Raw genomic sequence first — 26,065 nt, forward strand, 5'->3', positions numbered from 1 at the left:
AGGTTATTCTAGGGCCATGTCTGTCACTGCAAGAAAGGTTTTAGAAAACAAATCCAGACAGTTGATTCATTATAAAATAGACATATGTTATGAAGATAATCATAGAAACAAATCCTATGAAGACCTCTTAAGTCCCTGGCTTCTATTAATGTTGTTTTTTAAGTCAGCACTGGCTACCCACATTACATGAATCATACTATGTAAGTCACAGATGCAAAATAGCAATGCAAAACAGCAATAGCAATAGCTGCAGAGACCAGGGCCTTACCAATGGGTACATTTAATTCATCTAAAATTATTACAGTTGCTCTTCTGGAGCATGGTTGTTGTGGGACACAATCTTGGACTGCCTGGAGGAAAATGGCCCCACACAAGAGCTCACTGTTTCAGGGCCACATGTTTCTGTGAAGATGAAAGCAAGCTGTGTGCAACTCTGCTGAAACTGGCTTGTGGGACACGGTCCGGTGTGTAACAGAGGAACTTTGCTGGTAACAGAGGAAGGACTAATAGAAATGCAACCATTTTTCCCTAAATTAAATCTGTGATGAATGTCAAACCTTAGCTTAAGCATCCTTCTGAGGAAGCCTGCACCAGGGATCTCTGTCATAAATATTCAAGGCTGAATTTAATGCAGACATTCCGTGGCCTTCCTTTGTTTGCAGTCCACCAGACTGCAATTCAGGTGGCTGTAACATGTAGCTACACAGCATGCCTGGAAATAAGAACAAACGTCCAAACAGAACGAAGTTTTATGCAACCTTGTATTTTCAAAAGCACCTTACAGTAATCTGTAGCCAAGCAGCAATAAAGACTTTCAATCACTATAGTCTGTGCTGTGCTGAAACTAAATACAATCCTATTTCATAAAAACCTGTGGTTACTCAGGGATATCAGTTTCAGGCTGTTTGAGAGGAATGTGTGCCCCATCCAAATGCCTCTCACAGTAACAAATCCAGTATCAGGCTTTACGAAAACCAAAATATGATCTGACTGTTGAACTCCTCAAGAGTGCTGAGGACCAGAAAAGGTGGGCAGCATGCATGTTCCTCTGCATGAAATCTCCTGGTGAAGTTTGCATGCAAAGGGGACCTCAGCTGTTTGGGACAGAAGTCTCAGCAGCAATGTCACAAGAAACTTCCAGCATCCAAGTCAAACTTCTTCAGATGTTCATTGCCAGGTTGATAAACTAATATTGGAAGAAAGACCAACATTACAATAAATGATTTCAGGCCCTTCTCCTTCCCCCTTCCTTTCCCCAAATGAAAGAGATGTTCAAAAGCAGTGCCTTGCTCTGAATTGACCCAGTGCAGAGTACCTTCGCTACTAGGCTTTTATGTCCTGTCACTAAGGACAAACTTCAGCCAGCATTTACTTCTGTGTTTGGAGGGAAGGAGGCAGAGCTCTCCAAGCACTAGACACTGATAATGGCAGTGGGTTTGTTTGCATCCCAGCAGTCTGCATGGGCTTTCATGTTTGTTTTGTCAGGGAATTCATTGTGCCTGGCCCCAGGAAGCTTTGAGTTAGTGTTAAGTGAGAGACAACCCACATATACAACAGGGAGACAAAGAGAGCACAGGAAAACAAGAAGCCTGTTCTGAACAGCATGAGAAGCAGATGATGGACATGCACAAGCAAGGCTCATCTGTACTCCTTGGGCATTTGAGGAGAGTGAAAGACCTGCCATCCCCATCTGCAGCTTCCCCTTTCCCCCTTTGACAGCTGGCACCTGAGGAAGGAAAAAGCAGGGAATGTTGAAAGGGGGATGAGCTGTCAATATGCCACAGAGCAAGGAAGGAAGGCAATAGCACATAGGAGATGTAATCAGTGTGCGTGCTGTAAAATTCCAGCCCTGCTGAAACCTATGGTAGATGCCCTCTCCACTCTCATGGACACAGATGTCACCTGAAGCGCCATGCAGAAATGCTCTGATTCTTACAAGAGGACAAAGCTCTAGAGAAGCCCCATCATTTTGTCAGTGTTTATGAAGCTGCGCTCATACCTCGCCTATATTCAGGTTAATATACTCCTTGTTTTTCACACTCAGTGCTTGGAATACTCCTAAAATGAAAAACAGGACACCAGTGCTACAAATACACCTCATTCATATTCATACATGAGCTCCCCATCCCACAACGACGGGTGGCCGTGCCAAGGAGAGGGAGGGCCTGGCGCAAAGGCAGATCACTTAGGATTGCTTGGTGGTGGTAGCTGCTGTGACAAAACAAAGTCCTTGCAAGAGGAAATGTCTTGTTGACGTAAGGCCTTCGTGCACATCTCACTTCAGGACTTGACTGAAAGAGGGCGTCCTGAATGCCAAACCATCACATTTGGGTGATACTTCAAAAATGAAGCCAAGCAATTTGCATTTCTTTCTATATCTTATTAAACTTTTCTCTCTCAGTAGCTTAATACTTCTGTTGCCACAGATCAAAACAGAAAGTAAAGAGAAGAACAAAACAATAAAAGCCAGTCAAGAAAGTTGATTTTGCTTCTGAGAGAGAGAGAGTTGCATTTGACTGGAATTTGGAGTCACACTAATGATCACTTCGGTGTTTATCCAGCCATTTAATCTATCTCTACTACTGCTGGAATCAGAGTGACCCTGTGCACAAATGAACTGGGAATGTATGGTGCTCAGTGTACAAGGAACCATATCTTCAGCCAAAAGTGGACAAATTATGTAAAATGTACAGGAGATACCTGCCCAAGTGCATGCCAATTATCTCTTTGCATGAGGCACAAGCAATATTTGAACCTTGAACTTCTGTGATCCCAAATTAAGCTCCTGGGTGAGCCACAAGAAAGGCTATAACATGGACTTTGCCAGCATTCTTCACATGCCTTCTATGTTGCTGCAGAGTCTGTGAAGCAGGCTCTATTCACATAGGGAAATTTTCCATTAGCAACAGAACATTTTTCACTTTACAGGAGAAAAGCCATCCTAAAAGCAAACGCTAAGCACAGCTCCTTTCTGTTAGCCGTGTACACAATTGATCTCAGATATTGTGCAATATGCTCAACAACAGCCAAAAGAGGAACATTAGAGGTTTTTTAAAAGGGGGAAGAAATTCCAGAGGAAGAAGATACTCACGACTTGCATTCTCTAAGCGAACTAAGCAGTTCAGGAAATCATCAAAGTCAATCTGGAACTGTTCGTCAGAGTATCGGAGGACAATCAGTTGCAGCAGGTAGTTGCTGAGTTGGTAACCTTCCCAAAGACACACGCACAAAGGAAAAGTGAGGAACCTCATAGGCCAGGGAGGAATCTGCAGATCTCTACTAACTAATCTTGAAAATCAGTTAATAGCAGGATAGTTGGTGGCACACAGCCATCCTGAAAATGATCTGACCACAAAATTCTTTAAGCTTGCAATGAATAACAAACTCTGAACAAGAAATTTTGCAGTCACTGCAGTTTCTAGTCCACATGAGTTTTGATGTATGAGGGACCATTCTGTCTCCCTGAAATTTAGAGGGATTTCTGAAAAACTAGGTGCTTTAATAGAAATAATTTGTGGTGAAATACAAATGCACTGACTGCTCTTCATAACAAACAGCTTACTCACTGTTCCTTCAGCCCTTGAATATAGATGGACTCTGAAGCGGTTTGTTTCAGGCTCTAACCCTGAACATGTTCAGCCCTGTTGAGTTCAACAGAGCTCAAGAAAAATTTAAAGACTGCTATCACTGACTGCCCTGCAGGACTGGGGATTCCTGGGGCAAAATTTGTCTACTTGATATCTTCTCTAGGTGCCCAGGTCCTCTCTGAGGTTTAAAGCTCCACTCTGTTCAGGGGCGCCTGGCCTGCATAATTGATTTCAGCCCTCTTCATCCACAGCCAATATGCCTGACAGGTTTCCCAGATAAAATGCAGTGCTTTCCTTACCTGCAGCTTTAAGCGCACTGCGAAGCTCATAGGAGGACATGGACCCAGATTTATCAAAGTCAAATTGAAGAAAGATATTCTGTTATGAAAGAAGAACATGGCAAATTCATATGCATATGAAACTCAGCACAGATACAGCACAGAAAGGCAAGGTGTTTATCGCTAACTGTATAGCTTAAGCATTTAAGAGGGCTGACAAGACTTTGGCCCAGATCAAGTCTGATTTTGTAACGGAGGAACAAATCTAGGTCTCAGTTCTCTTTGTCATATGAATAGGTTGTTGTGAAACTTCAACAAGTACTGCCAAACCCAAGTATTCAAAAATAGTGAGTTGCTCTTTGTAAAAAAACTCCATGATTTTTTAAAAAGTGATTTTATCTGGGAAGGTTGTATTGCTCTTCATCTTTTAACTCTGAATTGATGCATTCTCTGAATCTCTTTTTATGTTTTTCTCTATAATTCTGAAGGCTAGAGTCAAATTGTTTAACATGAAGTTAAGATTGTAACTTGCCCATTTGCTTCTAGGTATAAGAGATCCAAGCAGCCACATTCATGGTACAACCAAGAGAACTGGTACAAACAGTTTGAATTCAGACCTAAATATCAAATAATTATTAAACTAGAGTTAAATTCCATCTTTTTAATGAGATGACAAACTGAACTACCCCTTGGAATATATTTAGAGCTGTCATCACATTCGTCTTAAATTTATCCAGCAAACATACATGCAGATCAAGATACAAGAATACAACGATTTCTCAAACCCCCTTGTTAAAAAACAGTGCATGCTTTGTGAAAAGAAATGTGGCATCAGTACCCAAAAAAAGCGTTTGCCATTTTTGATGGGCTAGACAAGAAGCAGAGAACTGCATATTTTGAATGCTCGGGTGAAGCATGAATTCAGAAGAAACTATTAATGACCATGAGGAAACAATTATGTCGTCTTTATTTGAATATTCAGTCTGTGGCCTGATTCTGCAAGCCTGCTTATTCTTACTGCCATATACAGTGGCAGGGAAATGTGTTTACACTTAGAATTAACACTTTCCCAGGCTTCGGTACACTCGACTCCTGAGAGATCAATAAAGGAAATGCAGCGACATAGGAAATGATTGTTTCCTACTGGTTATGAATCATCACTTTCTACTTCTGTACAACAGCAGTAATGGAAACTCCTTAAGTTTAATTTTGATTGGCTTGCTTATTAGTGTCCTTTGCATTCTTTATCCCAAACATAGTTGATTTGCTTACAAAAATCTCTGTTATTTCCAGAAAACCATTATGTTTTAGCATCATGGAAAGCTAAGAATGTCTTTGACTATCCAAAACAAACCCCCATACTTTTAAAACATTTGTTTTGAGTTAAAATCCGTGGCTTGTAAACACTCCTGTCTCCGCTTTTGTCTGCGCATACATAATAAACTATGCAGGAAATAGCTAATGAAACAGAGAAACAAATACAATGAGTAATGTCACCTACTATCCATTTCTTCATTTTTTCCCAGAAAACTTTGAACTCATTCAATTCCAGTTTCCTGTTGCCATTAGTCTGGTAACCTGAATTAAGGAAAGGGATTTTTTACCTGAAGGTCCGAAGTCTGAATTTATCAGCGCTGTTCCTTTAAGCAGAAAATGTGAAGTTGCCTGGAATGCCTATGGTGCCACTGAAACCCATATCAGGATTTCTCATGAGGTGCAGCTTGAGCAGTTACAGTCATGGGTGTGGCTGTGATACTTGGGGAACATTATGTGATATAAAAACACAGCTGAGCAATGCAGGCTCCACAGAAGAAAGAAAGACAGATTGTTCTGAGCCAGGAACAGCTTTGGATGTAAATGGGATATAAATGATTCAGAGAATTAAATTACCTGATTAAAACAATTTGCTACTGTACTCGAAGGAGTTAGTCAACCAATGCGCTATTCAGTATTTTTACCTAGAGATCAGGCTCTATTGCAATGGCTCAACCAAAAATCAGTGGGCGTTGTGGGGTGAGGCTGGCAAAATCCAGGCCTTGTGGTCTGAAAAATGTCTGTATAGCATTTCTAAGAGGCAGTGGTTAGATCTGCCTGGCCTTCCCTCTGCCTGAAATGTGAGGGTCTTTAAATGCTTATTTCACTGAGTTACTGATGTGTTGCCCAAACACAGCTGGCTTGCAGGATAGAGCACTTGCTCTGAAATGCTAAATAAGGAATGGGCCTATTGCCCTTCCCCTTTCCATCTTACTTGCCAGGACAAAGCCCTTGTTTAGACGGACACTAGCTCAGTGAGCATTCGTAAAGGTGAAAACGTGCCAAGTAGGGTCTAGTTAATGCCTGTCATTATTTTAGCACCTACAGTGGTGACATTATTGAGGGTGCTCAGATCCCAAGGATATTACCACTCCTGCAAAAAGTCATTATCAATTTACCCAGCCAGGTTCTTCTTCCTGAGGTCATGTAGAACTTTGCCCTCACTTTGTGCCACTGCATGGTGACTGTAGCCAGGGAATTTGGGGGCATTGGGAGGGGACTCTGCCAGTGTTCACCTGGGTTTGCATTAATTTAATTTTGTTCCTCTATTGTGCTCCAAATACCATGTCCGGAGTGTGATGGTTGTGTCTGTGTTACTTGTACTGCTAAAGCAGAGGAAGAGATGTTTCCCCATTTATTCAAAACTATGCAGAGATTTGCTTGGAAGCATTGCAAATCATGGAAACTATTTAGTTATATCCTAAATAGTAAACCTAGGAATGCCGCCATGCTCCTGTGTCAAGTGCAGATCCTGGCTCTGCCCCAATACCATGTAAGGATGGGATGTGAACATGGACCAGCTCCTTACTGAAGCCTGGTTTTTAAGGGAGGAAATTCAGGACTGGTGCCCTGTTTCTCACTGCGTCTGCATGGTGACTGATCTGCACTAAATTTTAACATTATGGATGTTGCTTTGACAGGACAAAGTTTTGTCTGTTTTGGTTTTCTGTTCTAGTGTTTGAAAGGATGTTACCTCTGTCATGGACTGGAGCAAAAAAAGCAAAAGATAAGAAATTCTCAGCTGAACAAGCAAGACATAAACCAAATGTTAGATACTTGCCTTGTTAGAACAGTATCTCTTCTCTCTCACATGTAACAAAATTGTCTATCAGGAAAGCATGCTGTGAAATACAGGCCTACCTGAGGAGAAGCCATGCTAAGCAAACTCTACAGGCACCAGAAGATTGCAAAGGATGAAGCTGGTGGGGAAGTACCAGGCCTATGATTCATCTCACCTAATGTCTGAGCAGTTATTTAGCATCCCTCACAGTCATACGCATCCAGAACAAGCATAATTAAACCATCTTTTTCACTATCTATAAAGGAAGTCTATAAAGTTAGCTTAGATGTAGACACCTACACCACAAATGCCTAAATTTGGACAGACAACTCTCGCCCACATGTCTGCTTCCTGGAGTTCCAGGATCTAGCTGAAAGACCAGATTTTCCAGCTTTTAATCTGGCTGTCAAAAAACCCCACAGCTTTGATATCAGTAATTTTCAGCACTCTGCTGATCCTTAATTTCTGACCCATAACTTGTAGGCACAAGTCTGTCTGGTAAACTTAACCCTCCAGACAACAGACTTTTCTTGAGTTATCTCTTCTAGGCCTTTTTCAAATAAACCACTGCTTGAAAAATGCACTGGTCTATATGGAAGTAATTTGAGAATTACTTTTAAAAGTGCTCAACATTAAAGTTTGTGCGTCTAAGTCTGCAGTAGAAAATGGTCTGTCTTGAAGCTCCTAAGTCTAAATTTCTATAATAGAAAATCAGTATACAACTTGCATATAATTTTTTTTCTTTGGGTAGTGTTCTGCCACGACATTACCACATCCGTCTCTGATATCCATGACAGATAATCCTATGGACAATTATATTCTGTATTCATTTAGCCTCACAAGCACTTATTCAAAAGGATACATCCATAAGAGAAATGATATTTCGGCATGAAATGAGACTTAAGTTCTTGAATTTGATGTTCTTTGCTGAAAAAGCACAATAATAAGAAAGAAGACATTGGGCAAATCTGCCTTTTATAAAATGAAAGTAGAAAATAGGATTTCATAAGTGGGCATAGCTGGCTCTTAGTCCTCATTGTGGGAGGACCTGTGCACTGCAAGATGAAGACAACCCTCACTATAGAGAAGTCCAGACAGAAGAGATAGATATTTATTGAAGACATGACAGGAAATACTGTCCTTGTTTGGTAAATCAGGAGGTGAGGTTCTGAGAGCCACAGGTTTTCCATTGTACGAAGGGCCTGTAGCAGGGTCATGAACTATGCCCAAATCTTACAAGTCCCAGCCCAGTGCCTGTCTCTCCACAGCAGAGCAGTAGTGCAGTGAAGAGCTGGCCTCACTGAGCTGACATGGATCATGCTGGAGGCAGGGCAAGCTCGTATTTAGATCACAGACCAGATGTTTTCCTGGCTCTGCACAGCTGGCTAGAGGACGCCAGGCAGGAGTCATAACACAAGCTGTCTGTAAGTGCATTTAATGGCAGCTTTTATAAAGTTCTTTACACCCCTTACGTCAGAGGATATCAGCACTTACTTCTTTTTAATACAGCATTCAGAACATATTCAAGTTCTTCTGCAGATATCTCCATGTCCTACAGTAAAATAAAACAAAGAAAAAAAAGTACAGCATCTGTAACTTGAATATTGCTGTAATCAAACATATCAAAACTCTCTAAAAGCACAAGCATCACCCATCTGTACTTCATTACAACTCAGGAAAAGAGACTATACAAAACCCAGAAAAGGTTAAAAACTAAAGGGCTGCTGTGCATAAGGCTGTCTGAAGGAGATCTCCAGCAGGAACCATTGATTCAGGGAAAGTAAACTGCAGCTGGACACTGAACCAGACAAGCTCCCTCAGACCTTGAGTTCCCTTTGGTCCTCCTGCTTGCTCACCAGGGACTGCACCTTTCTCCAACTAGACATAAGGCATGGTGACATCTGGTGCCCAAATACCACACTACAACTAAGCGTATTCCCGGAAAACGTTTCACCTGGCCTGCAGAAGTGTCTCACCTCTTTCCACATTTCGTTATGACCCACAAGGGTTTTGCACTCACCTTTCCTGAAATCTGCTCAAACAGTGCCTTGAAAAGCTTTTCTTCTTCAGTTTCTTGTGGTCTTGGGGTTGGGTTTAGGGGCTGCAACATCAACCACAGAAGTCATTAGAAGAATTATAAACCACGACAGCAGTATTATCCAAGGACCTCTTGCCCTTCTTGAGAGCACCAGCCAGAGGTGGCTGCACTTTGCACATTACTCGGCACCATCCTGAGCCTGGAAGCACTTTCAGCTGGCTGCCAGCTGAGTGCCTCAGTGCAGTCTCAGAGGCGTAGAGACCAGGCTTCAGTCTACATTGATGAGCAGAGAGATGGAATAGTATGGAAACACTGCTACAGCTGGGGTGACCATGTGAACAGGGAGGAGTTCTTGGGCCAAAAAATTGGGGAAAGAGAAGGCAACAGCACAGCATAGGAAGCAAAGAGTTGGGCTTTGTTTTCTCTTCTCACAGAAGATACAACATGGCTGCTATTTAGTGTACTGTCACCAGAGCAGCCATGCTGACACTGCTTGGCCACTACAGTTTTTTTTTGACTGTATATATTTTAGAATCATAGAATGGTTAGGGTTGGGAAGGACCTTAAAATCATCTAGTTTCAACCCCCCTGCCATAGGCAGGGATGTTCCTCACTTCTTTCTGCTCAAGTTTGGATGCAGTCCCTTAATGATACTGGGACAGGTGAACAGATTTACTTTGCTACTGAACATGGCCTTGAGAACCCACAAAAAGAGACGTACTTGTTAGTCCCCAGAGGACACACGAGATCTTGGCTTAGCTTGTTTCCAAGGGAAGGCACACCACAATTAATGGCTTATTTACAGGGATACACTTAAACAGGAGCTGACTCAGACTCAGCTGCAATTAGTGCTCAGCAGGCAGACCAGGCCATTCAGAAACAAGAAGAGCTTAATCATTTCAGTAGGCACACGCATATGCCTAGCATTGCCTCCCAAGCCCTGCGGATATTGATAAGTAAAATTAAGTCATTTGTATGCAAAATTTGTATGTATTGGCATTCTCTTGCCTCTTATTTTTTTCATTATAAATAAAATTTTAAAAGATGTGAATGGCCGTGTTCCTCCCTGGTGCTAACAGGTGTACTTTCAGCACACCCGTGGTGACTGATACCCGCCTCTGGCGCCAGCTGATGCTGACTGCCTTCGAGTGGATGCAGAAGCACAATGATTATGATTTTGATTGTTACAGCTCTTTTACCATATTCAGCAGAACTGGCTGTTTCAGTCACATACACAAAGCTGGCAGTTGTGTAACATTCCTGTGAAATGAATGTGTTTTAGCCAAAGACAGTAAAAGCAGTGTGTGCTGGCTTCTGCTGAGCTATTCTCTTGCTATTTTAACTCTGTAGTCTTACCTCAGGGAGATCAATGGCAACGTTCTGATCTAGATCCCTGGAGAAAACAAAACCTTATTCAGTATCTGAAGATATTCAACATCTGCTTGGGGTCTAATCTTGCTTATTAAGTTTTCCAGAGGTGAATGATAAAACTGTATTTTTTATTGAACAGGTTAAGTTTAGATAAAAGTCATCAGACAATCACAATTTTGCACTGTTTAAATTTTGGTGTAAGCCCTTAAAACCAGACTTGAAGCAGGACTCAGGGAGGGCACATCTGTGCATGTTGTCTGCTAAAGAATTCATCTCATTCTTTATTCATTGTGTACACACTTTTTCCTCAGTATCCTTTTTTTAGTATAAAATTGTCATTTGGACAAACTTGGGGAGGAAACAAGCAGGAAACAAACACTGCTGCATTCACAGATTCCTGAAGAGTATCAATTAGCTAGCAACTCTTACTTGTCAAGCTTCTAGCAGGTTCACCGTGGCCAGCTCTATTTCACCACCTACTAAACTCCTCTCCAAAAATAAAGTTATGTATGTTTAGCAAAAATGGGCAGCAGCTTTCCATGCCAGGGCTCTGCTCTAAGGCTAGGTGCCCAGCAGCCAGACCCTCCCCAGTAGCAACCAGCCTGACACGCAGGCAAACACCAGAGGGCCCATGGCTCACTTCTGACTTACTCAGTGATGGCCTTCTTCTCAGAGAAAATCCTCAGGCAGAAATCTGCCTCCTGGTGTGGCTCAAACGTGGTTGGAACAAGAATGTAATCGCCTGGCGGCAGCTTGAATCTGTTAAACACTTCCCTTAAATTGATGTAGGTTTTGCTCCTGGCCTTGGAGGGGTGGTACCTGAAGAAGTCTTTGCCCAAATGTCCATCTCTGCCGGGGCTCTAAAAGGGCAAACAAAGGCAGTGCTGCACTACCCGGTGTGTGCAGGGGCCATCCTTGCCCCTTTCCCAGTCACACAGCCAAACTGCCTGGCACAAGCCTCTCACCCGGTTGTGACCCTGACACTTATCCCTTCACCCAGGTGCTTGCAGCAACCCAGCTCCCACCCTATGGCAAGGACTCACTACTGGTGGTCCTTTCCCACCCAGAAGGAAGTCTAAGAGGATTCTCGTACATTGTCTTCCTGCTGAAATATTCCCTGCCATTAAATATTACAATCCCAGGCAGGGTGTCAAGGAGCAGTGACAACAGATTTGCCAATCCCAACCTCACTCAGGTGCAGGCACCCCTGTGTGTGACCCACCCCAAGAGGCTCATAAGAAGCAAGATCCCCTCTCTAAGAGCCAGGCAGGGGATGACAGAATCATGGGGCCAAGGAGTCTACCCTGGGAACCCACAGCCCCGTAGGGACTCCTAAATCCTTCTCTGAGAGGTCATCATCCCAACCATGTAAAAATTCTCTGTGAGGCTTGGTGTAACTGAAAAGATTATTTCATGAGCAAGGACCCTAAAAATACATAATGGCTGGCAGGGGTACAAACCCAGAGAAAGATGCTAATACTGGTAGTGCAGCTACTGCGCTTTAGAAGCAATAAAGTACCTCATAAATAGAGTAGCCGATGGTTAGCATTTCAGCGCCAAGCTTCTTGAGTTTACGGCGATCCTTTTGCATCAGCGCTGCTATGAATGTACACTCATCTTCTCCATCATCTTTTTCTGTCAAATGTAGCTTGATTTGTGGATTTGTCCAGAAAGTCTCTGCAATGTAAAGAACACCAGAGAGTTTCTTGCCTCAGAATAATAATATCACCACTACTACTACTCAAAGGAAAAAAAAAAGGGGGGGGGGGAGAGACAAAAAGGACGATTAAGCTGAGGTTTTGCTCAAATTTAGTTTTTCCATTCACTGTCATGCTTCTTTCCACTAAGCTCTGCAGAAAATAAGCCAAATCTTAAAGTCCTTTATGGAACTGGGTGTAGAAAAGATTTTAAGCCTGATATTTTATTAAGTTGCCTTGGTTTAAATAAAGTTGTCAGATGGGATTTTGTTAAAAGTACAGCGCTACAATGATCCAATAGTGCTGGTGGCAATCTGGAGTAACACAGTTCAGGTCCATGATGCCCCTTCAGAGCCACGTAAGCATGCTGGCTGAGCTGGATTTTTTTCTCATTTTACACTTACTGCTGCAATTTAAGGGACTTATTTGGAGCTAGTCCTGCTCATGCAAATGTAAGTGAGAGGCAAATCAGATCCAACGAACTTGAGAGCAAAGAAAGCAGCTCTTTTACTGCAAACTCTCAAGTGGGCCCATATGAACATTTGTCCTTTTGGCTGGTTCCTGCTAGCTGAGCACCAGCTGGCCTGGCCTGCACGCACAATTCTGACTATGGGGTAACAGGAGAGGTGGCTGAGAGTGGGTAAAGACTTCAACGCTTCTCATTTTCAAAGCAGTATCTATTCACCTAGAAAATTTCTACATCCTCCTGCGGTGGATCCCCGGACCCAGCTACCCTGGTGGATGGTCACCTCCCACTTGTGGACAGCGCTGTCGTCCAGGGCATCTGGAGTCAGGTTGCAGATCTCGACTTTATCAAAATGCACTTTGAAGTCTTCAAATTTCATCCTGAGCAAAAGACATGGGAAGGAACAGGCAGTCATTCACTTCAGTGAAGGATGCCCAGCAGAATTACTTACTTCCCTGAGTCCCAAAGCCAGATCACCAGCTCATGTGGATCTGAATATTTTCAGTGGCTGTGGACGTATGCTGATGTACACCATGGGAGAAACTAGCTCCCACTCACTGTGGGGTAAACCACAAGCAACCTTACTGTCTGGGTCTCATTCTGACATCTCTTATAGCTTTCTTTTTATACTGTAACTCTATTGATTTTATTCAGTTACAGTTGAGCATAAGATGAAAAGAAGTGACACTGGCACAAAACCTATGGTGGAGTTATTTTACCAACGCCATCCTGGCCTTAATAGCTGCATCTGTATTGCCAAAAAGCCTACCAAAGTATGGCAGATATCTGTGCAGGAGCTAAGTCTGCCTACAAAGCAGCCAATGCCAGCCACATGACAGCACCACAGGGGACACATGGTGATGGATTAGCCAAGCCATGGTCTGATTAGCCTGTCTGCACTTCAGTTAAAGTCACATTTGGGCCTCTGCTAAGGTGCCTAGTCTCAAGATGCTCACCCTCCCATCCTTCATGAGTGCCTAGGACCTTGTTCTAGCAAAAACATACACCAAACACAATAGCCAAAAAGGGTGTTTGGACTTGCGTAGTGGCTCCTACCTGCCCTTTAAGGTGGTATAGAAACACTGCTGCCTGCTGCTGTATCACATAGGTTGCATTACATATATTTTATACCCAATGTGGACACCTATACATGGCCATGGGAAGGAGGAAGCAAATGGCACAATATAGATGTTTCTGAGCTGCTAGGCTGGGCTGGTTGAAACCAGCCTGCTCAGCATGCCGAGAAGCAGATAAACCATGTGATTTTATATACCAAGTAAAAGGTCAATAAGATACTAACAGTCCTGCTGGACAAGAAGCCTTGTGTTCAGGACTGAGCAAACAGCCAAGAGAAGGGGCAGCCAGAGCCAGGCATCACTGGGCATGGTGTGCATCCCTGGGCAAAAGGAACGTAACAGGAAAGCGAAGAGACAGCAGCTTGCACAGTGGGCACGCAAGGATAGGAGGCCCACTGATGGTCTAAGACTGAAAGTAGCCTTGGTAAGCTGAACTTCCCTCTCTAAAAAAGCAGAGGTGTTAGGCCTTTCTGAGGGCAATTTAGCCTCCAGATGTGTCCTCTGCCTCCTCCTTACATGGACCATGAAATAATGTACAGAAACTGATCTCTTCCCTAACACAAATTTCTACAACTATCCTTTTCCTCCAGTGGCCAATGCCTAACAACAAAATGGAGTAGCAGGAGAGCAAAAGCTCTCCAGGACTGCATTTTTATCTGCAGCAGTAGCTGATAGGACCCAGCTAGCCCTCTGTGTAGCTCATCTGGCCATTTTAATGTCTTCAGGGATACATCACATTATTGCTCACACAAAGTCTGTATGTGAAGCCTAATGGGGAAACTATCAAGGTGTGGCTTACAGGGGGCAAAGAGGCAAACACTCCTTAGAGAAATACACAGAAGTCAAAAGGCATTAGGAAAAATAAGCCTGATGGACTGGGTGGAGGGTTAAGCTGCTATCAAACTTGCCTTACTGGTTTTGGAAGCATTTCTTATCTTCTGTATATAATTTTTGTGCACTTAACCCCTTCAGTGGATATTTCTGTCCCAAGGGCTTTTATTTCTGCTGTGAATGACTGAGATGCTGGATGAGGAAGGTCAACATTTGCGTGGGTATGCTCAGCCTCATTAATTTTTATTGACCTTCCCAGGGGACTTACTTAACTATCAGCTTAGCTCTGTTGGACAGACTTTTTAATGTATTTCATTACTCATTTGATGCCTACTAGCATGTTTGCACCTCCAGCCAGGCCGTAAATCATGCCCTGCTTGGACTTGCTGGAGTTACTTGGGTTCCAGGTAAAGTCTTTGTCTCCTTTTCTTTCACTCCATAAGTTCCAGCTGTAGACAGGTCAAAACTAGACAAAAAAAATCCCAAAGCAAACACAAAAGCTTTTTGGAAAAACTGGAAATGCCCTATTTCATTTGCAATGTCAATAGCAAAATAACTCAAAATATCCTATGTAAAAATACTTAAGTAATGAATCAACCACTGGACCTTCTTCCCTCCAGAGCTATCAAAACTGGGGATAAATCATTTCATGTGACTTAACATGCTGCATTGTCTATCTCAAATCACTTTTCGGGCTTAAAGTTGAACTTTGGTTTAACTTGCATGAAAAATCTGGAATAGCCCTCTGCATACCCCTCTAGATTTACCTCTGTGTAAAAGACATGAGCATTTGGCCCTACAAAATGTGATTAGACACATTGTCAGAAGTGCACAGCATGGCTGATATGGGAGGGGGCATCATGTGCAAGTCAGCCATCTGCTCTGTCTGAGATCGTGAATTTGGCATGAGGAGCAATTCACACTTCTAAAGCAATTTTCACCACTTTTTTTTTTTTATTTCATCTTTTCTTCAAATTTTTCATCATTTCACACATAACTTTGTGTTCTTTTACTTTCTGTAACAAGTAGTATTGCTCCCCAGGACTCCCTTCCCTTCCAGTGTTGACTAGCTTCAACCCTGAAGGCATTTTGTAGGTGATAGAGTGCAATGCAATGCTCCCTTCTGTAGATCCTGCCTTTATTCATGGGAAGGATTTAAAGGGTGTTACATCCATGGGAGACACACAGTATTTGAAATAGGCTAATGCCATTAAGTAAGCTGACTTTTAAAATGCCTTTTGTTATTAAAATAGACATGGGCACACATGAAACACACAGAAAACCAAATGAGTATTCTACCTGCCCTCTTCTAGGCAGAAACTGAGCATTCTCTCACACAGAGACTTTTCCTTATTGCTTGCTTGCACCTTGATTTCTGACTAGAACCATGCACTTTAAAACCCTGTGGCTTACCAGAACTCTCCATCATCCCGTGCTGCCTGAGACAGGCGTCTCTGCTCTGATGGGCTGACAGAATGCCACTCCGGAGAGCTGCAAGAAAACAAACCCAGGCTTTACTACGGGTATGTGGCTCAGAACGACTGGCTGGACACAGCAGCAGGCTGTTCTTCCACGTTTCATTTGATCAGCTCACACAAAGAGAGATGCATTTAAGAGGTTTCCCGAATCCTGCTGTCACTCATGGTCGCAGAGACCCAACTAATGTAGCTGGAAGCAGGACCAAAGATTCCAAAGCTGCTGTGGGATGGTCCTGTGTGAGTTATTGCCTGCACTCAGAGTTGGGACTGCTGTCAGGTGCTAGGCTTGGGTATAATAGGGCTATTGATAAACATCAAGATTTTGTAAGTCACACCCCTCCTTAAATCTGTTTTTCATCTGTAGCCCCATCTCCTGCTTTATGTTTGTCAGTAATTTAAGGCCAGATGTTTCTTCAAAATTGGGAACTGAATAGGCTCCTTCCCCATACAGAGAGATTTGCTGGAGTAACTGGGGTTTCCAGGTAAAGTATTTGCCTCCTTTTCATTCACACCTACAACTCCAGCTGTAGAAGATCGAAACCAGACAAAAACCTGATAAAGCTTTTTGGAAAACCTGGAAATGCCCTACCATATTTCCACCCTGACATAATAAACAGGGAGTAGCAGGACCCTTGTGTTGAGGTTTTTAATTCCAGCAACCACTGCTAAGTGTTATTACAGATTCTTGTATTGACCTGTGAGACCCTCTGCACCCTGAGTTCCAGAAAACCTACCAAGTGCAGAATCAGAGCTCGGCTTTGCAGAGCCTTTTCAATAAACAGCGTGAATTGCCAGATGCCTGTCCTGATCTTAACTTCTCCATTTTTTGAGATTTAATCACTCATTATATATGCCAATTATCTACATTTTTCTTTTTCAAGATAACAAAGATCACAGCTGATGTGGAAACATTTCATTAATTTCTGATTCATGTTAAGGACAGGGTCATTCAAAGCAATCCTGCATATGACTATGTGTCTCTGCAATTTTAAAGGGCCAGGCAGGTTATGGCTCATCTCCTCTACAGCTGTGTGAATACAAAAACCTGAATGGTCATATATAATCTAAGGTTCCTGCATATCCCTGATGTGTTCAGAAACCCAGAGCAGTAAATGGAACTAGAAACTCATAAGTTACTTAGAGAGGGTAATACAATATCAGTTTCCAGCTCATCTGCAGTAGGACAAAGTATGGATGTTGTGTTACAAGTACTACAGCAACAGCCTTGTGAATAATAAACAAAAATTCACTCCAAATGTATCATTTTTGCCATCAGTAGTGTCTTAAAATTAACTTATCTCATGATTAAAATTAACTTATACTATCATTCAATATTAATTAATAAGTTTTGCTAATGCTAGATTTTGGTGGCTAAACGACTTTGACAGTGTCCCCATAAATGGGCAGCTCTGAAAATACTGAGGGTGACATGTTAGTATGCAGTGACACTGGTATGCATGTGCAAACTCTTGATTCAATTTTCTGTGGAATAGCTGGGGCTGCAGAAAGGCAGCTGTGGAGCAGCAGCTGGGATTTGGCCCTTGTGAGGCCAGCATGTACGGGACAGCTCACGCACTTGTCACTCCAAGGGCCATTCCACTCGACCTGTCCCCAGGGGTTCCTTATCCTTATGAGCTGCACTTGCCGGCCTCGATAGCTCACCTGGGGAAGAAGGAAATAGAGAAAATACCAAGTATCAGTAGTTAGGGAGCAGGACTTCCCCAGCGTGCAGAGGCTGGGCAAGCTGCTGGGCAAAAGGTGCAGGCTGCTACAGGAGATGTGGGAGAGAAAGGTCGATGGGAAGTTGGATAAACCCCTAGGATAATTCCCCCTGCCACCTGAGGTCAAGGGGCCTTCCCTTATCTTTCCCCCAGGTCTCTCCTTTGCGCTGCTGAACATACCTCATCAATGCCAGTCACAGAGTACGCATGACCCTTTATAAGGCCAAAGGGAGTTTTGGCTTCTGACTCGGCAGCACTGCTGGTCTGAAATATGGAAAAAAGGTGTGAATCTCTCTCTTCAGAGCGAGATTGCAAGTGGTGCCAACTGGTCCCTTTCAAGCATCAGGTGGGAGCTCAGTGGCTAATCAGTACTGTGAGCAGACAACTTGGCTGTCTGCTCAATGCAGAGTGATGGTGCAATGGTGCCCTTTGAGCCTTTGAGGAAAGGAAAAGATTTTTTGAACTTTTTTTTTGTTGTAAGTATTGCTCACTCAGAGGGAAAATAAGGTGGTTCCAGGCTGACATACCTTCTCTGCCCCTGTGATTTTGTATTGACATCATCTACATTTCCAGATCTCAATCTTAACTCCCATTCAAGTGTAGTTTATGTCAGCTAAGGGATGGGGAAAGCTGCTTTCAGACTGAGATCAGGTGTGATATGGTCTCATTTCTTGTAAAAGGACATTGATGCACCAGAATTCAGGGCTGAAAAAACCCCTGATTTTGTAGTCTCTGGAACCAGTAAGTCCTCAAAAAGCTATAGCAAATTTTAATGCTAAGTGACCAAGTAAGTCAAGAAATAAAGTTCACTCTCAGCAAGTGCTCATACTCATGACATTATTGCCTTAAATACAGTGGCCATCATCTGCTGAAAGTGATAAATCTTCTCCTTGTCTTTTAAACAACTGTACTAAGGACTACATTAATACTACATATCTAATCAGTTCATAGCTATTATTTGCAAAGTTAAGTGCATATCCATCTACTTGTCACTAATTTAACCAGTCTTTAAAAATTAGGGGCTTTTAAACACAGGAACCACAAAACTAAACAGAGAAATTCAAACCCTATTTCTTACTTACATCAATGGAGCAGCCCACCATTGAGCATCTTTTCAGAGCTTTCTCTAGGATTTCATAGAAATTGTCAGGAGCCTTTTTAACCTCATACATTTCTCCTACGCCCCCAGTGAAATCCTCCATGGCTTCTATTGTGCTGCCTCCTTTCAGAGCCTCGTAGCTGCTGTTCAGCCTGCAAAACACATGCTGACCGTGAGACACGCTTTCAAAACTTTGAAGAAACCCATGTTTGAGAACTTTCTCACACAGGCATAAAATTACAGCAACAGAACTGAAGTCAAAAGAAGTATCCCAGAATGTACCCAGGATATATGGAAGGAGTATTGGGATCATTCTGCTTTCCTTGCTAATTGCATTTTTAATTCGTTCATTTCTCCATATCCCTAAAGCCTGGGGCTTTTCTTTCTTTAGTGCCAGTTGTCAGGTTGGCAAGGACTGAACACCACTGTGTGTCAGTGGCTTGTTACCTGCCAAATCATTTAGAAAGGCAGAACCATCAACTGAGGTCTCAGCAGAGACAGAAATGTCAGGATTCAGGCTTTGATGCAACTCTTGCTATCAGCTAGGGGTTTATCTAATGATGTGCTGGAAGCTGGACCAGCTCGCAAGAGATAGGCATAACATCTTTAGCTCAGGGCAACAGCAAATGCAAAAATCCCTTCACTGCCACCAAAAAATACTGGATAGAAGCTGTTCACCTGTGTTGTGAATAATGTATGTGCAAATTGTGCTATGTACAAATAGCGAATTATGTATCTGCAGTGTCACTTACTTGGCATAGGCTTTCTCTAGTAAGGCACTCCAAAATTCGTTGCGTTCAGCTGAGTGCAAGAAAACCAACCGGCCATTGAAGGTGGGTAATCTGTCATCAATCACGACATCCAGCCACTCGTTGTGCTGCCAAAACTGTTTAGAAAGTATGGGGCATGAGTTTGCTGCCAGCACGTCATTTCCTGAGCACAGGACTCCGGTGTCCCAGCGCTTCTAGTTGTAAGTAAGTCATAGGCTTGATTAGAAGTCATATGTAAGTCATCCATTCCCACTATAACATGAACGGCTGTTCTGAAGGAAGGGTAACATATCTAAGAAAAGACTAAGACTAAAAGTGTAGAACTGTACTGTAGCTTCTTGTCTGGATAATGTTACTTATGTAGCTACACAAGTGGTCACCACATGATTCAAAACACCTTTAGGACACACATATATTATAGAGCCCAGTACAACTCCTTACGTTCTAAGTGGAGTTTGTGAGCCCAGGGTAATGTGACATGATTTCTAAAGCCATGTATTTCTTCACAGAGCAGAAGTGGCATGCCTGTGGGAGGCCGACATAGCCCTCTAGGTTTTTTCTCAAAACATGAAGAACAGCGTAAGCTCAGCAATCCATGTTTTTTCTATTTCTCCTCTGCAGTAACTGGCAACCTGACTGCAAAATAGACCATGAAATATAGTGACAGAAATGTGTTCATGCTGTGCCATCTTACATGATGTGTTCATCTTACCTGGAAGTGAAATATTCCAGCATAATCTGGCCCAAAATTTTGATCCAGTGGCACCACTCTTGCTAGTGTTTTTTCATTCAGTGTGAGAGAAGCTATGGCTGCTAACAGCCAGCAGTCCCCTGTGAATTGAGAAAGGGGAAAAAAACCCTCATTTTCTTCCCTTCAAGAGGAGAAAAAGGTGGTTTAGGGCCTAGAGCAGATGTTATGGACATTAACTCCCACCCCCCTTGAAATCCAAAATACAGCCCCTGTGTTCCCAGGAAGCGTATCCATGTCTGACTAGGGCAGACTGCTGCAGTCTGGAGGTGCTGGTAGACAAAGGCTCCCTTGGGCTCACAGTATCCCCACATGCAAATCCTTCCCTGATCTTGAATCCCACTGCACCAGGATGGCCACTGGCATGGACAGGAGGGTGCTATCAAAGAGATGGCTGCAGGCAAGGTGAGCATGGTTCATCTCCAGCTTCACTGCTCCCACCAGTTCAGGAAAGACAACATCCCCTCAGTGTGTGAAGATATTACTACTGCTGCTCATGGGGTGAAGGCATGAGTGCATCCACCCAGGGAGAATCACTCACCAAGATCCCCTTGGCAAATGTCAGTTCTTGTGGCTCCTCCAAGGATAAACTTGGGGTCTTTGACAATGTCCTGTGAGAGAGGGAAAGACACAGAAACAGCTTAGAATATGCCAGGAAAATATCACCATCACTCTGAGTCTAGGTGCACAGCATGGTGTGTGCCACGTGGGCTATATTATCCTGCAGTGGAGTAGCCACCACAAAAAACTAGGTGGGGAAGCCTTGCTAATTAATTACAGTGTGGAGCAATTAAAGAATCAACTATATCCACTTTTTTCTAATCAGTCAGCTGCTAATGAAGGGCTGGTGCTCTCTATTCATCTGGAGGCAATTGTTAAAATATCATAGCACAACCTGGTCCAGAATCTCAATGTTAGATTAAAACCCTGGTTAGCAGTTTTTTGTTTGTGGGTTTTTTCCCACAGCGACTGGAAAAATAAAAATTGGCAATTTACCTTAAAATGCACTATTAAGCCTTTTCTTTACCTGCATATGATACCTGGAACATACAGTGTCTGACAACCATGAGGCCATTTCCTCCTCAAATAAGCAAACAACAAAGGTAGAGTCCAGCCTTGTTTGTTTCACAGAAGAGCTAACACTACCCACCCTTGTGTGCTCAGAGAGACTGGTGCTCGTGGTGGCATGAAAACAATTCTCACGCATTCAACTGTTTTAGTTCAACTACTATCACCACAGCTGGAGAGAAAAATTAGAGCGCTAAACCAATAAATGTGGCAGGAATTCCCTTCTCTTTTCTTTTTCTTCCATGAACTGCAAATTGAATTTTATTGAACTGAATAGAAATGGGAGGAGAGGGTATCTAACATATTACTATTAGATACCAATACATATATTAACTAAGATGCCGGTAGTTAAGCAGTCTGCCCTGATATGTTGTTGCAGACCCTATGGCATGAAGTGGACCCTTTTGCCAAAGTGACAGAAGCTTGCAAAAAAAAACCAAACAAATTAAAGAGGGGGCAAAAATAAAAGAACACATTCAGTCATTTAACCCCCGCATTTGTCTAGAAGGAAACTGGGTTGCTTTTGGTTCATAACACTGCATTTTGTATGGCTGTCAGGGCAGGATATTGATAGATCTGTTCAGCTTCCTGCACTTAATGCTGAAGCATCTGCTGCTGGCCATTGCTGGAGCTAGGACACGCTCCCCAGTGAACCAGCACTGCTCCGGTGAAGTTCACCCAGCAGAGGCAATACTCAGGAGGAAGCTGGTTTGCATATGGTTTTGTTTGCCTGTGCTGGGGAGGAAGTGGTAGCCAGGTTGTGCCTCAGCCACCAGTGACCCAGGGAGAAAGTACCACAGCACATTGTGTCACCGGTGCGTGGACTAAAGGGAAATCGAACAGCAGCCCCTCCTTACCTGGCCCACCTGCTTGTTAAATACACTCAGTACTGTTGGGACTGGATGTGAACAATAAAAAACACAGCTCATTGCCTTTAGACATCAATATAACAACAGCTGATAAAGTAACTGATCTTCGATAACATGCCTTGGTTTAGCACCATTGCTCCTGGGGAACGTAACTCTCATGACAAGAACTGTATTTAGCTGTTACCAGGAAACTCCGTGTGTTTGCGAGAGACAAGATAAAAATGTTTCCACTGACATGGCTATGAACATTAGATTCATGGCTCATTGCTTATTACACAGATCTACAACTGTGACATATGGAAAAATATTTTCAATATCTCGTATGTTTAAAGCAAAAAAAAAAAAGTAAAAACATCAATAAAAAGGGATAGAAAGGATTTTGACTGGGCTTTTGCCATGTTCTCTCCTACACAAAAGAAAACCACACTCTACAGTTTGTTAGCGTATACTGCAAAAATAATATTAATTTTAAAGGGTTTTTTAGAGTGGATGGTGTAGTTATATGTATCAGGGCTTTAGCATATGAAAGGACAAAACCCAAAAGTGGATCTTGCATTCACACACAGCATACAGTATTTCATGGATTTGCCTGTGCAAGGATATTACCTACATGTGGGGACATGCAGTCATCAGAGAGGTGAAACAAACTGACCCATAACTCTCCTGATGCTACATCAAAGCTGTGTTTCTTTCGACTCAAAAAGAAAACGAATTGCATCCCCTCCACTTGTCTCACACTGGCAGACAGGGTAAATGGAGACCTCAGACACGCTGAGGGTGAGGCTATCTAGGTGGCCTTATTTCCATTTGTGATAACATTTTTCTGCCTGGTCCCAGCATACACTACCTGTCACACCAGTTGCCAGTGGCTGCTCTTATTAGGAGAATTTCCTTCTTAATTCCTCCTGTAGACCATAGACTCATTTGGCATTAGAAAAAACATTTGTCGTTCCTTTTTTTGTTCTGTGGGTTTTTTTTCATTCTTCAACTTATATGTCTGAATGTTCCCAGGCACTGAACTGTTGAATTCATCCCGGCAGTTGAATTTAGATATAAATTCAGAAGGAAAGGAAAGGAAAAGAAAGGAAAGGAAAGGAAAGGAAAGGAAAGGAAAGGAAAGGAAAGGAAAGGAAAGGAAAGGAAAGGAAAGGAAAGGAAAGGAAAGGAAAGGAAAAAGGGGAAAATACAATGTGAAAAGGATCTTCTGTTCTTAGGATTATTCTAAAATTTTGAGAAGTTACAGTTTCAAATGTTTTATTTGTAATGAAAAGGAATTGCTAAAGAAAATTGCTTTCTGAATCTTAGCACACTTCAGATTTATGTAGAAAGAAAGATATTCATTTGGTGGAGATCCGTATAGCTCACTGGTTGCAGCAGATTTACAGATTAGAGCTATCTGAGGGTCTTGTTCACATTGTGTACAAACGTGTATACATGCAGGTATATGCATGTCAAAATAACAAGAAAGCCTTTTTTACTCTCATTACTAAAGATTAAACTTTAGCACAGTGTAAATCTGAAGACTGACATTACCCTGCAATTACCTGCATGTATTGAGCTACACTTCATCCAAGCTATTGTAAACTACTGTTAGGAGAGGTGGTAAAAACCAGTCACTGTGAAAAGCAGTTTGAATGCAGATACCCTACACAGAAGCCGTGCCCTTGTTCTTACTACCTCCAGCACCACAGCCTTGCCAGCTGAGCTGTGGCAGCTAACCTGGCACGTGCTCCAGGCCTATATCCCACTTGCAGAGTAAAATGTGTTACATTGAAATGGTGTTGCAGTGCCTTTATGTTGGTGCTGTTCCTGATGGATAATGGAGATGAAACTGACTTAGCTTAAATGCTGAGGAACCAGAGAAGAGCATAACTAAACCCCACATCCTCTGATCCTTACACATCCTCTCAGACTCCCCTGAGCTTTATTTCTTGCTGTGCAGCTCACAGAAGTTCACCTTTCTGCATGTGGGAATTGGAGTGTAAAGTCAGATCCTGTTTCAGGCAACTTACTCATTCTGTAAATGTTTCCAGTTCAGTGTACAAAGATCACAAAGAAGACTGCAACAACTACAACAGACGGATCGCTGTCCCTGTGTACCACAAACAAGGATACACAAGCTCTCAGCTGCTCCTGGTCACAAGTTTAGCAATTGTGAAACCCCAAATGGAAAAAAATACAAACCACCATCTAATGGCTGGCCCAAGGAAAAGCATTCTTTCTGATTTAATGTTGCAGGCACTTGCATTTTTTATGTCTCACAGCACTCCAAAGTCACCACACCAAAATCATCTCAGCCCCACAGTCCCATCCTGTGCTGGGCAGCAGCCCCACAGCCTACATGGCTTTTGGGGCACAGGTAAGCAAGGTAGGCAGCAGTGCCTGCAGGGGCTGCGCTTGCCATATGTAGGGATCTTCTATTTTTCATAGCTGAAACTTTTCCAGGAGAATAGCTTTAATTCTGCTCTGTAGTGGCACTACGTTAACTATCATCAGAGCCATTTGAATGCCTGTCATAGTGAATTAAGTTAAGCCAAAATTTAAATCCTCTTTAAGCTTATTTTGTTCTTTTTCTCCCTTGGTTCTTTTTCTCCCAGTGTCACCAAAGGAAAGTTTTCTACTAAGGGAGAAGCTTTCAGACTATGAAGAAAAAGAGAATAAATGTCAGTCATTAGCAAAGAAATGAAATGAAATGTAGCCACAAATTTTCTGTGGTATTAGTTACAGAGTTAAGTGGGGAGAAGGAACCTGGAGTGATGTTGGGTTTGTGGTCTGAGAGCATGTGACTAGTGAAGCTTCAGGCTCTTACTGTGTTATTAATGATTGTTATGCAAGATGCATTAAGAGATACTCTTCAAGCCCTCAGCTACTGATGAATGGCTCATGGCATGTATCTGTAATCTCTCAGTGTTTCGTGATGGAAGAGAGGAAGTATAAGAGTCTCATACTCTAAAAGTTAAATGGTTTGGATTTTTTAAGTTCAACCTTCATTATGAATTTCCTACATTAACAACACTTGATTTTCACACAGTTAGAACAACATCATAATGTATTTTACCCTTAATTCCTTGCACGTCCTCTTATTTTCATCTTAACTGTTTGGCAATCATGGAAGAGAGAAGGCTGATTACCAGTTAAGCATGTACATAAATACACATCCATAAAGTGTGACTGTACAACGAGCTACATCTGAGAAATGGTGTGAAGCCTCCCAGCCCTCTCATCCTACAGCTTGAGCAATTTGTGGGTGACATCCCAATGGCGCATCACTACCCCTGAGGTGGGAAGTGTCTTCCCTGCACTTCACGTCCCTGAGCACACCATGGGTTGGTGCAATCCCAAAGCACAGCAGAGTCTGACTTTTGGCAGGATGAAAGGCGAGAACACAATGTTATACTCACCCCAGGCCTCTTCCAGATGAAGGGAATAGGTGGCTTTTCACTGAAGAAGAGAGAGGAGTCGGAGGCAGGGAAGTCGAGGTCCTCAAAGAGGACCCCCCTGTGCAGGCACTCCTGCTTCAGCTCCTCATAGGCCTTCCCCGAGCTGTGGGTAGCGCACGCAGCCCTGGGCAGTGCCGGCGACCTTGGCTTCAAGTCCCGGTACAGGTAGGGCATGGCTCCCTCCCACCTGCCAGAGAGATCCCGGGGAGCCGAGGCTTAGCAGGAGCTGGGGGAAAAGGCAGAAAAAGAAGAGGGAGCAACAATACCTCTAGCGTCTTGTGAAATAAAGGGGAGAGGAAAGGAGCGTGCTGTGGGGAGGCGGCAGTGTCCTCCAGCCCTCCTCCGTCACACCTCCTCGACCCCACTACAAGACCAACCTCCTGCTCTGAACAGCAGCAGAGACAACCACCCTGAAAACAAACAGGGAGGGAAAG

General features: G+C 43.0%; 1 protein-coding gene across 3 annotated transcripts; it reads right to left on the reverse strand.

Annotated features, from left to right (window-relative positions):
* Window positions 1-743: 743 nt before the first annotated feature.
* Window positions 744-25,983, reverse strand: CAPN9 (calpain 9). 3 transcript variants are annotated; one of them, XR_003993548.1, is made up of 22 exons: window positions 25,898-25,983; window positions 25,593-25,818; window positions 20,796-20,865; window positions 20,219-20,337; window positions 19,489-19,622; window positions 18,720-18,888; window positions 17,818-17,901; window positions 17,493-17,578; window positions 15,852-15,929; window positions 12,751-12,911; window positions 11,888-12,045; window positions 11,020-11,228; window positions 10,354-10,390; window positions 8,980-9,060; window positions 8,454-8,511; window positions 7,822-7,886; window positions 5,367-5,435; window positions 3,887-3,965; window positions 3,092-3,208; window positions 2,701-2,875; window positions 2,000-2,058; window positions 1,158-1,186 (listed from the first exon to the last, which is right to left on the reverse strand). XR_003993548.1 is itself a non-coding variant. In XM_030499887.1 (20 exons), the coding sequence occupies exons 1-20, from the start codon at window positions 25,803-25,805 to the stop codon at window positions 1,160-1,162; spliced, it is 2,073 nt and encodes a 690-aa protein (XP_030355747.1). In that variant the 5' UTR covers window positions 25,806-25,893; the 3' UTR covers window positions 744-1,159. The 3 variants fall into 3 exon arrangements, 2 of the variants coding, with proteins under 2 accessions (XP_030355747.1, XP_030355748.1); XM_030499887.1 differs by lacking the exons at window positions 2,701-2,875; window positions 25,898-25,983 and having other exon boundaries at window positions 744-1,186; window positions 25,593-25,893; XM_030499888.1 differs by lacking the exons at window positions 2,000-2,058; window positions 2,701-2,875; window positions 25,898-25,983 and having other exon boundaries at window positions 744-1,186; window positions 25,593-25,893.
* Window positions 25,984-26,065: the final 82 nt, after the last annotated feature.

The sequence above is a fragment of the Strigops habroptila genome, chromosome 10 (genome assembly GCF_004027225.2).
Source record: "Strigops habroptila isolate Jane chromosome 10, bStrHab1.2.pri, whole genome shotgun sequence".
NCBI lineage: Eukaryota > Metazoa > Chordata > Aves > Psittaciformes > Psittacidae > Strigops > Strigops habroptila.